This window comes from Staurois parvus, unplaced genomic scaffold (genome assembly GCF_062004578.1).
Source record: "Staurois parvus isolate SC_StPar_1 unplaced genomic scaffold, SC_StPar_1.0 ptg000925l, whole genome shotgun sequence".
In the NCBI taxonomy this organism is placed as follows: domain Eukaryota; kingdom Metazoa; phylum Chordata; class Amphibia; order Anura; family Ranidae; genus Staurois; species Staurois parvus.
This window is the reverse complement of record NW_028318721.1, coordinates 1,081,092-1,093,935: the sequence shown is the minus strand read 5'-3', so window position 1 is coordinate 1,093,935 and position 12,844 is coordinate 1,081,092. Positions and strand designations below refer to the sequence as shown.

General features: G+C 40.6%; 1 protein-coding gene across 1 annotated transcript in view; it reads left to right on the top strand.

The window, feature by feature from the left end:
- LOC149442005 (nuclear pore complex protein Nup133-like) overlaps nt 1–12,844 on the top strand; it is a 227,330-nt gene that overhangs the window by 54,702 nt on the left and 159,784 nt on the right. Inside the window, exon 4 of the mRNA XM_089656648.1 lies at nt 8,014–8,147. Within this exon, the coding sequence (XP_089512774.1) occupies nt 8,014–8,147 (134 nt within the window). The remainder of the gene's footprint in view (nt 1–8,013; nt 8,148–12,844) is intronic.

The following is a 12,844-nucleotide window of genomic DNA, read 5'->3' as shown; positions in this document are numbered from 1 at the left end:
TTGTCCTGTCCTCTTAGCAGAAAAACACACTCAAAGCAGAATGTTTCCACCACCATGTTTGACAGTTGGGATGGTGTTCTTGGGGTCATAGGCAGTATTCCTCCTCCTCCGAACACTGCAAGTTGAGTTCATGCCAAGAGCTCGATTTTTGGTCTCTTCTGACCACAACACTTTCAACCAGTCGTCCTCTGCATCATTCAGATGTTCAGTGGCAAACTTCAAATGGGCCAGGACATGTGCTTTCTTGAGCAGAGGGACCTTGCGAGCGCTGCAGGATTTCAATCCTTGGTGTAGTGTGTTACCAATTGTTTTCTTGGTGACTGTGGTCCCAGCTGCCTGGAGATCATTGACAAGATCCTCAAGTGTAGTTCTGGGATGATTCCTCACTGTTCTCATGATCATTGACACTCCACGAGGTGAGATCTTGCATGGTGCACCAGACCTAGGGAGACTGATAGTTGTTTTGTGTTTCTTCCATTTGCGAATGATTGCACCAACTGTTGTCACCTTCTCACCAAGCTGCTGGGCGATTGGTAGCCCAGTCCGGCCTTGTGTAGGTCTACAGTCTTGTCCCTGACATCCTTGGACAGCTCTTTGGTCTGTGCCATGGTGGAGAGTTTGGAATCTAATTGTTTGATTGCTCCTGTGGACAGGTGTCTTTTTTTATACAGGAAACAAAATGAGATTAACAGCACTCCCTTTAAGAGAGTGCTTCTAATCCCAGCTTGTTACCTGTATGAAAGACACCTGGTAGCCAGAAATCCTGCTGAATGATAGGGGATCAAATACTTATTTCCCTCATGAACATGCAAATTGGTGCATAATTTGTTAGACATGCATTTCTTTTGAATTTGTTGTCTGTGTTACAATGCACCTACCATTTGATTTTTAGACTGATCATTTCTTTGTGAGTGGGAAAACATTCAAAATCAGCAGAGGATCAAATACTTATTTCTTTAACTGTGTAAAAAAATATATATATATATTTTTATATATATATTTTAGATAGATAGAGATATATATATATATATATATATATATATATATATATATATATATATATATATATATATATATATATATAGATATATATATAGATATATATATATATCTCACATGTAAATCACACAAACCTGTGTATAGGTAAACGCACGAATAGTCAGCTGATTGTGCTCAGTCCAAATGGAGATCAAATAGAAATAACAGTAATAATACTCTGAGGAGTGCAATATAAGAGTGCAGATTGCGTTTAAATATGGCGCAAGTGGTGTATAGGTGACAGTTACAATGTCCAAACAGGTGTAAAATCCATGCTTCTAGTGCATGTGGGAATGATAGTAAATTGCACTAACCAGATAGCGCAGTATACAGCGCTTTTGAGTAATCAAGACCACTCCTGGTCATCATCCTGGAGTAACCCCGAGGATCGTCTGGTATATGTCTGCACCACAGCCTCTCCTCCACTGTCACTCTCCGGATTATAGGGAAACCTCCACTCCAAGCATATGCACCCAATAAAAAGCACTTAAGGAATCCACCTTAATAGCTCAAAATAAGTGAGCCAGAGAAGAAAGTGCTATATAGTGCAGTAAGTTTATTTAATCAATAGTAAAACCATGTATTTGAACATAAAGCACTCACATCTGGTGAGTAGGAATGCAGCTTGGGTATACAGGAATGTACAAACAGTACCCAAGATGACCGTCGGCTTCCCTCGTGGCTCATGCGGTATGATGTCACTGGCTTGGCTCCTTGGCTAGGGAGGTTACTCCAGGATGTTGATGATCAGGAGTGGTCTTGATTACTCAAAAGCGCTGTATATTGCGCTATCTGGTTAGTGCAATTTACTCTCATTCCCACATGCACTAGAAGCACGGATTTTACACCTGTTTGGACATTTTAACTGTCACCTATACACCACTTGCGCCATATTTAGATCTGCACTCTTATGTTGCACTCCTCAGAGTATTATTACTGTTATTTCTATTTGATTTGCATTTGGACTGAGCACAATCAGCTGACTATTCGTGCGTTTACCTGTACGCAGTTTTGTGTGATTTACATGTGTTTTATTTATTTATTTATATATATATACATATATATATACAGTCAGGTCCATAAATATTGGGACATCGACACAGTTCTAACATTTTTGGCTCTATACACCACCACAATGGATTTGAAATGAAATGAACAAGATGTGCCTTAACTGCAGACTGTCAGCTTTAATTTGAGGGTATTTACATCCAAATCAGGGGAACGCTGTAGGAATTACAACAGTTTGCATATGTGCCTCCCACTTGTTAAGGGACCAAAAGTAATGGGACAATTGGCTTCTCAGCTGTTCCATGGCTAGGAGTGTGTTATTCCCTCATTATCCCAATTACAATGAGCAGATAAAAGGTCCAGAGTTCATTTCAAGTGTGCTATTTGCTTTTGGAATCTGTTGCTGTCAACTCTCAAGATGAGATCCAAAGAGCTGTCACTATCAGTGAAGCAAGCCATCATTAGGCTGAAAAAACAAAAACTCATCAGAGAGATAGCAAAAACATTTAGGAGTGGCCAAAACAACTGTTTGGAACATTCTTAAAAAGGAGTGCACCGGTGAGCTCAGCAACACCAAAAGACCTGGAAGACCACGGAAAGCAACTGTGGTGGATGACCGAAGAATTCTTTCCCATGTGAAGAAAACACCCTTCACAAAAGTTGGCCAGATCAAGAACACTCTCCAGGAGGTAGGTGTATGTGTGTCAAAGTCAACAATCAAGAGAAGACTTCACCAGAGTGAATACAGAGGGTTCACCACAAGATGTAAACCACTGGTGAGCCTCAAACAGGAAGGCCAGATTAGAGTTTGCCAAACGACATCTAAAAAAGTCTTCACAGTTCTTGAACAACATCCTATGGACAGATGAGACCAAGATCAACTTGTACCAGAGTGATGGGAAGAGAAGAGTATGGAGAAGGAAAGGAACTGCTCATGATCCTAAGCATACCACCTCATCAGTGAAGCATGGTGGTGGTAGTGTCATGGCGTGGGCATGTATGGCTGCCAATGGAACTGGTTCTCTTGTATTTATTGATGATGTGACTGCTGACAAAAGCAGCAGGATGAATTCTGAAGTGTTTCGGGCAATATTATCTGCTCATATTCAGCCAAATGCTTCACAACTCATTGGACGCCGCTTCACAGTGCAAATGGACAATGACCCAAAGCATACTGCAAAAGCAACCAAAGAGTTGTTTAAGGGAAAGAAGTGGAATGTTCTGCAATGGTCAAGTCAATCACCTGACCTGAATCCGATTTGAGCATGCATTTCACTTGCTGAAGACAAAACTGAAGGGAAAATGCCCCAAGAACAAGCAGGAACTGAAGGCAGTTGCAGTAGAGGCCTGGCAGAGCATCACCAGGGATGAAACCCAGCGTCGGGTGATGTCTATGCGTTCCAGACTTCAGGCTGTAAATGACTGCAAAGGATTTGCAACCAAGTATTAAAAGTGAAAGTTTGATTTATGATTATTAGTCTGTCCCATTACTTTTGGTCCCTTAACAAGTAGGAGGCACATATGCAAACTGTTGTAATTTCTACATCATTCACCTGATTTGGATGTAAATACCCTCAAATTGAAGCTGACAGTCTGCAGTTAAAGCACATCTTGTTTGTTTTTATTTCAAATCCATTGTGGTATATAGAGCCAAAAATGTTAGAGATGTGTTGATGTCCCAATATTTATGGACCTGACTGTGTGTGTGTGTGTATATATATATATATATATATATATATATATATATATATATATATATATATATATATATATATATATATATATTTACATCTCATGCGGTTATATGAGGTGTTTGTGTCTTAGCGCTGCATTTTTAGATATTATTGCTATACGAGGGTTGGAGGTTTAACCTTTTTATGCCAGCTTCTTTTTACACTTTTATGCATTTCTAGCGCTTGTTTACCATTTTTACATAGATATATATATATCTATCAAGCAGGGAGGAGATCTCTTGATTAGAGTTGTAGTAGGTTGAGTGAGCAGCAGTTAGGATTTTTTTTTTTTTTTTTACTTCTTTTCAAGGGGAGATCTTTTTATTTATTTCACTTTAGCCTTCAGATCACTTTAAAGCTTGAATTAGTACAATTTATATTTCTCCATCATTCACTGAGGGACACATCAGTCTAACAGGCTTAGTTGCTCTACCAAGCACGTGCTGTAGCACACTTTTTAACTTGCTGGCTTAAGGATGAATAACTAACAGGCACCATATAATCCTGATGGGCTGAAATAGTGTATTCCACTGTGATGTCCATGCACCTGATGATTCGATCAGCACTCTGGACAGTGCTTACACAGTATGGGGTTTCCTATAGAACAATAGGCAGATTTGTGTAGTCCCTACAGATGACAATTCCAGAGTCACTGAAATTGTCCCAACTCTGGCCTTCAGTTTAGAGGAGGGGCAGCTTACAATGGATACCCCATAGTAAGCCTGTGGGTGACAACAGCGCTGCAGCCATTGTCAATAATCTCTTCACTGAAGCTGGCACTGAGACCCCATCGTGTTAGCGGACTGGAGCACACTCAGCATAGGTAAGTATACAGATCTTTACTTTACAGGATAGAATGAATAGGTTTAGAATGGGGGTGGGAGTAGATTTAAGTGTGGTTGATGTTACCCTGAACTTACTCTCTAAGGACATTCCTCAGTGGTACTTTTCCTGTAGTTAATGCTCTTGCAGGAAAGTGGGTGTGGAAGCTATGCTACCTTTTAGAGAAACGCGTTCACGTCATATTCAATGTTATATGATGCCATTTTCCCATCTGGGAACCTTATGACGGCGTCCCTAAGGAGTTGGTGAAATACATAGAAGAGCAGTGTCATTAGGACATACAGCTAACTATGGACATCACACTGAGACCTTTTGTGCTTTTGATCATCCCGGTCCCACCTGAACCTATTGTGTCAGGGATAGCTAAGCGATCATGTGTCCATATTGATCCTCTATAAGTCTCGGTAGAGGTGGCTCATACTTTACCACTCTTATGGCAATTTGCAATGCTCTGAGTGTGAAGCTCCGCCAATGTCTATCCGATGGGAGCAAAGGATTTACCGCTGTTCTTGCTGGTTTAAACATGTATCACATGTCTATGTGATACGTGTTTAAACCAGCAAGAACAGCGGTGATGTTTTTTTTGGTATGTCAAGTTGTATTTGGTTACAGTGACAAATTTAGGTGGAGGTGTGCTGGCATACTTATTCATTCCCATACATCAGCCTCAAGTGTCTTTTTACAGGTTGGTGTCTCTGCCAAAGTGCCAAATTGGTGTGGCACCACTGACAAACATCTTGCAATCTCTTAGACCAGTTTGCTACTAGTTTTTGCATGCTCTGTGCTCTTTTCGGCTAATCAGGCTGCTTAGCACCCTTGCTGATGACCATTTCAATGCTTAACTCATGGGGACCCAGCTGCTTCTCTCTATAACTGAAAGCAGCCTGAGATGACTGTGAACCACAGAGCCTGACCTCCTCACTACTTCTCTAGCTCTCTAGAGGGTAGGTTGCATTTCTGGAAGTGTCTCACCACTTGAGCCTTTTGGTGGTTAGTGATGGCAGTCTACATTTCCCTTAAAGGGGCCATACATTTTTTTTTGTCTCGCTGTTTAATTGGATGTGTCACGCAAAAAATAGACCAGTCACTTTGCACCAGAATTTAACACCCTTAGTGGGTGTCTTTCTGCTTGCACTGACTGTAATTTTAAGTTTGACAGCAGTCAGACTGTTGCACTCTTTACAGAGCTTACATATCCTCTGAGGCTGCCTGTCAATGCCACTTTACTGAACCCCTGTCAGGGCTTCACCTGCATCTGCCCTGAATCCTACTTTTGTGTAATGAAAGGCTTTAGGTCACCACAGTGTGTTAGGATGGTCCTCAGAAAGGGCCCATTTCCATTACATATTTCATCTTTGTTTTCTGATCCAGATATTCCAGTCTTCCTACTAATGGATGATGGGCATGCCTTAGATGCTGATTTTTGTTTTTTGTGTTTCCTCAGCAAAGATGACTAGTTAACAGCTACACTGCAAAAAAAATAAAAAATAAAAAAGGTCAATGGGACCTTACAGATGGAAAACTTAAAACCTTGTCTGGTTCTATGTATTCACTAAATAAATCCAAGGTCAGGCCCTGGCTGTGACCCTGATCTTAGACTGTCACCGGTTGGTTCTAATGCATCAGCACCTGATTAAGGGAATAGCTTTGTTCATGTAATCAAAATAATTGATCAGCTGATGTAGGTTAAGTACTTTTTCACAGGTATCGAAAAGGAAGGAGTTTGGCCTCTCCTGGTCCTCAAGGCTCTCTCAGTCCATCTTTTATTCCAGTTGTCACAAGGCCCCTTGCTGCACTGCACTTCTCAGTCTGTGGCTATAACTGTACGGTTGTTTAAGCCCAAAAACTAAAGTGGATAAGCAGAGTACTAAACAGGTATTGGTCTTCGCTATTCTCTTTCAGTGGGCATGGTGAATCATTTCCTGGTTCACAGCTTCACTTAGGAAGTAACTTATGTTTCTTCCCCTGTTGAGCCCTGGGATCTTAATCTGGTCTTGATGGTTGCAGTAACTTCCATCATCTTTGTTTACCTAAGGAGTCTTCTTGGTGGCTGTTACTCTAGGCTGGATGGTCTCAGAGCTGTCTGCCTTGTGTTGCGCAGCCCCTTTTTAACAAGGATAAACTGGTTTGAGGCTTGGGCTTATTTTTGCTTAAGATGTTTTTTTCATCTTACTAGAAACATTGTTCTCCCTACTTTTTGTCCAACTTTTGCCCACCCTAAAGAAATTGCTTTACATGGCTATCAGGGTTTATGCAAATTTCGTTTTTCAGAAGTTGAATCCCGTCATGACCACCTCTAGGATCTGTGAAACCATATTAGAAACCTATACCCCAAAGTACTGGTATCTTCACTTCCTAGTCAGTGCTCATTCCGCCAGGGCATCATCAGGCTTTTTTGTGTCATATTTGTAAGACATCAACTCTGTATTTCTGTCTATACTTTTACAATTTTTTCTTCGTAAAATGGATCTGGATACATCAGTGGATGCCTGCTTTAATTGTACAGTACATTGCAGATGGCTTTGTTTTTCCGACCCTTTTGGGGGGGTTTTTTGTGGGGGGGGGGGAGCATAGCAAGAACGTCCCCATTTTTTATGTCCTAGTGCTCATTCAGGTCAGCTTTGGGAGATGCTTCAATGAATGATGGAGAAAACAGGATCTTTGCACTCCCTGCAAAATTTGCTGTTTTCAATTATGTTCTTTAAGAGACTGCATCTGATTCTCTTTTGGGTGACCTGTTTTTGGACATGTTGCCAGGTTTGAATAGTTGTGAAATGTGTTAGTGCTGCTTTGCTCATTCTGAGGTGCTATAGCAGCTTTAGCTCATAGCCACAAGGTGAAGCTTTTCCCTTCATTTGTGTTTACTACCTAGTGTACAGTCCTCATGTAGGCAGCAGTATACCCAGTTGTCTTCTATCTACAGTGTTGTGTCTGTTAATGAACATCAGAGAAGGGGATTTTATGGTAAATGCAGAAATATGCAGATGTGTCAAGTAATATAGAAGCAAATTTAGCTTGTGAAAGCCGGTAATTTCTAATTACAGTCTTTAACACCTAGGTGCAGCCAAAATCTCTAACAATAATTCATCAGAAAGGACATAACTTGCAGTCAGTAGTATGTGTCTCTTGTGCTGATTCCCCTTCTGTTTGTGAAAATCCTCTGTCCTGCCCTCCACCCCTGCCTCTGTAAACATCCAGTGTGGCAAGGGTTAGGTTTTTCACTAACTTGAGTAATCAGCACAAAAGGCGCATCCTACTAACTGTGTTGTGTTATTTCCATGTTCTGATTTTTCTGTTTGTGATTATGGCTGCTTTTAGTCTTTAACCAATAATTTTCTGTTTCTTTGTTCCTAAATAATATGTTTGATTTCTTTTTTTTTTTTATCCTCAGTGACTCTGGGACAACATCAATGGGCATCTAGTCTTGCTGAGAAGTTTTGTGATTTTGATATATTGGTGCAGATATGTGAAATCACGGACAGTGAGAACAGGCTGCAGCATTATATGACTCAATTTGCTGAACAGGTATGTATTTTTTGTGGCTTTTGATGCTTGACATAAAAACACTGCTATAAAGCCAAACTCTAGCTTTTAAACCTGGTTAAAAACTAACCATCACAACACTTTTTGATAAGAAAAAAAAAATTTGCTGCATTGTTCACCCTTTCTCTGGCGCTTACCACTCATTCAAAGTGCTTATTATAAGTCCAGGGCATCAGGTTTTTTTGTTTTATCATTCCCGACATGGAAACAGTGGGTGCCCATACTACAGAAGCCGCATTGGCACAAAGATTTGTGTGATTACCATTTTCAGCAAGAGCCGCTTGACGTACAGTGAGCTGAGGTTGATTTACTAAAGGCAAATATACTGTCCACTCCAAGTGCAGTTGCTTTAGATCTGAGGGGAAGCGCTTCTATTTCTGTCATCCAATCATGTACAAGAAAAAAATGCGGTTTTATTTTCCTTGCATGTTTTTGGATATTCTTTGCAAAGTAAAGGTTTACCTCAATTACTAATCTCTAGAGTAGGTGCATTTGCAGTGCACAGAATATTTACCTTTGGTAAATCATGCTTGAATATAAACATGTTCAGCAGATATTACCTGTGGTAACACCATATGTATTATTACTGGAATATAGTGACAGCTGGTTTGTATATAGTTGTATTTTTTACAATCTAGAGGTCAGTGGTGTCCGGTGTTGGTTTACAAGAAACTTCTAGGTATTTTTTCCAAGACTGTGGTGAATGAGCCTTTTTTTGTATTTGTAAAATATTGGACTTTATGTTGGGCATGTAAAGAAATGTAATGCCGATTAAGGGAACTCTTGCAGGTAAGAATCATGGATGCTACCATTGTTTGCTGCTGAAATGCTAGATTCCTTGCTGTCACACTGAAACTTTGGCTTCAGTGTTTTCTGAGTTTATGACCTTGAATTAACCACTAAGAGATCATCAGCTGTAAATATACTGCTACAAGGCGGCCACTGTGTGCAGGATCACGTATATAAACGTGATCCTGCATTCTGGCGTAGGGGGCATGCGCCTGCCCTACCCACGGCACCGATTGCGGGTGTCAATCAACTGGTCCCGGCCGGTGATTACCCGGCGATTGCCGGCAATCACTGACAGAGATGAAGGCTGCATTTTTTTCAATGGAGCTTTCCTCCCTGTCAGCTTTCAGCACACGGTTCCGGGATCGCTGGTCAAAGCCTTTGGGGACATTGTGTAACAGGGAGGTACACACCCCCGCCCCCTAGTAAAACACTCCACTCACACAGTTAACCCTTTGCCATTAGTACAGTGTCAGTGTTTTTTTTTTTTTTTTGTTTTTGTTTTTTTTGTTTGCACTGATCACTGTATTGGTGTCACTGGGGATGTCGGTGACCCCAAGTCAGTTTCCCCCCAGTGTCAGAATGTCTGCTGCAGTCCCGCCATAAGTCGCTGATCGACACTATTATTAATATATATATAAAAAAAAAAAAAAAAGAGTATCTATACCGCCATTTGTAAACACTATAACTTTCACGTAAACCAATTAATTTACATGTATTTTAATTTTTTTTTAGCAAAGACATGTCGCAGAATACATTTTGGCTGAAATTTGTGCGGAAATTTGATTTTTTATTTTTTTACTGGACATGTTTTATAGCAAAAAGTCCAAAATATTATTTTTTTTTTTTTTCAAAATTGTCGGTCTTTTTTTTATAGCGCAAAAAATAGAAAACGCACAGGCGATCAAAAACCACCAAAAGAAAGCCCAATTCATGGGGAAAAAAATATGTAAATTTAATTTTTGTGCAGCGTTGCATGACCACGCAATTGTCAGTAACACAGCGCCGTAACACACACCGCTTATGTAACCGATTCCTGGCCACCCTATAGCAGAAATACTGCTACAGGGTGGCACGGGTGAGCAAAATCACATGCATGCATATATATATATATATATATATATATATATATATATATATATATATATATATATATATATATATATATATATATATATATATATATATATATAATTTCGCGCTCCCGTGGTTTTCACGCCCCTCCCAGATGCCCATCAGTACACCAGTAGTCACATTTAACTCCTTGATTGCCAGGAAGACGCTTATACACAATAAACCTCCATTGCTAGTATGGTGTCTGAACGTATCAATATCTTTGATAAGATCAGCACTATACCAGCGTTCACATTAGTATACCATCCCCAAAAATGCAGCATTAGTAGGATCAGCCCCGGAACCTGCCAGCACCTGCGTTTAGCCCCTACGCTTACCCCCCCCTTCTCCCCCAGCAAGTGCAGTGTCAGTAGGTCACTGTCACTTGATACATTGTACACAAAACCGCAGTGTTGTTAGAATCAGGCCTGATCTCTTTTAGCACTTGCCGGTAAATTTTGATGACTCTCATATGCAGCAGAGTGCCAGTACTAGTGCCGTGCTACCTTTTGGTGAACTGGCGAGTACCAGCGGTCTAGTACATCCTGGTCTTTCACATACCTCTTAGATTGTGAGCAGGCCCTCCTAACCCTCTTATATTGAACAGTATTGTTGCTTTATTGTCTCCTGTTATATTGTAAAGCGCTGAGCAAACTGTTGGTGCTATATAAATCCTGTATAATAATAACAATAATACCAGCACTTCAGTATCACTTGGCGATGTGGCGAATCCCATAAGTGCAGTACAAGCTGGTGCAGTGGCGAGCACAAGTATTGTCCCGCAACCACCAATTCGCACACAGGCCTATAGAGCTCCTAGTATCCTTCCGATTGGCAACCCACAAATTCTGTAGCACCCATACTTCCCCCATTCACTGCCCAACCCGGAATTCAGAGGTGGAAATTGATTTTTTGGAGCTGTTTTTCACGGAAGATCTGTATGCATTGATTGTGGATCAAAGCATTTTATATGCCCAACAATGTATTGCCGCCAACCAAAATTCAAAACCTTTGCCAGACTATTCGCATGGAAACCCAGTACGGTTTTCAAGTTTATATTTTTTTGGGGCCTAACCCTCAACATGGGCATTACTAAAAAAAATGAATTGCAGTTGCATTGGTCCACAGACCCGATTTATCATATGCCCGTGTTCTCTGCTGCTATGGCCAGGCATAGATATGAGCGTATAATGCATTTTATGCATTTCAATGACAATAGACTCTGTCGTCCTTGAGGTGACCCTGAATTTGACCGGCTACACAAAATTCAGCCCCTCGCAAATCACATTAACCAAAAATTAGCAGATGTCTATACTCCCCAGCAAAAAATCTATGTTGATGAGTCCCTCATTAATTTTTCTGGCCGCTTTGCATTCAAACAATTTCTCCCCAGCAAGCATGCCAGATATGGGGTCAAGATGTAGAAGACCTGTGAGAGGACAACAAGCTATACTTATATGTTTTGGATTTACGAGGGAATAGATAGTCACGTGGAGCCCCCCAGATGCCCAGACTACATGGGGAGCAGTGGCAAGAGAGTTTAGAACTTGGTGTTATCCTTTTTCCATATGTGGTACCACTTATACGTGGAGAATTTTTATTCAAGCGTGCCACTATTTAGAAATTTGTACAATCTTGGAACTGGCACATGTGGAAAAGTGTGACCTATTGTGTGCCCACCATTAGAAATGGGTGGATGCAGAGCGGTATATTTTAATGGTGGGCATACCACACACTTTTTTTTTTTTTTTTTTGGCATAGATTTCTTTTTTTTTTTTTTTTTTTTTCTTCAATCAGTCCACAAGCTGCATAGAAAAAAAAACATAGCATATATACCCATCAAGGACCAGCAATGTACTGGTATGTATGATGCCTACAGCTGCAGGCATCATCCTGGTATAATTTTTTTCAGCTGGCGATCGGCTTTCATGTAAAATCAATCCTAGTGACTAATTAGCTGCAGGATTGCTTTTACAAGCAGCGGGAGACAATGCCCCCCCTCCCCCGCTGCCTTCCACGGCTTTCTCGGGCAGTCCCGTGCCATCGGGGGAACCTGAGAATGCAGCCGGTGTTTCTGCCAGCTGACCATAGAGCTGATTGGAGACCAGAATGGTGCCAATCATCTCTATAGCCTAAGAAATCAGAAGCTACGAGCATCACTTCAGTTTCGCAGGATATAAACAGCGCCATTTGTAAATTGGGAAAGCATCTAATCCTATTGTACAGCGCTGAGCAAACCCTTTGGCGCTATATAAACTCGTAGTAATAATAATAATAATCACACTGATCTTGGTTTGATTAGATAATGTAAGGGCAGAGGAGATATACAGAGTCTGATAGAACCCAGATTTCTCAAAGAAGAATATATGACAATGCCCATTGAAGCTATAGGGGATATTTGAATTCCCTGTGATATCCTTAAAAGTGATAAAAATAAATGAAGAACAGTGTAAAAAAAAAATAAATAAAAAAAATAACTTAAAAAAAAAATAAAAATTCCCTTGCCCCTTTGTGCACGCACGCATCTGCGTTTGTGAGCCTTGACCCTCTGCCAGTATGGAAACAGCAGTTGCATCATGCATGTGAGGCATCGCCATGAACATCAGATCAAGGGCAGTAATTCTAACACTAGACCTCTGTAAATCTAAAATGGTAGCTTGTAAAGGCTTTTAAAACGTTGCCTATGGATATTAAAAACGTATGCAGTTTGTTGCCATTGTACGGGGCATGCACCGTTTTAAAGCATGTCATCTTTGGTATCTATTTACTCGGCATAC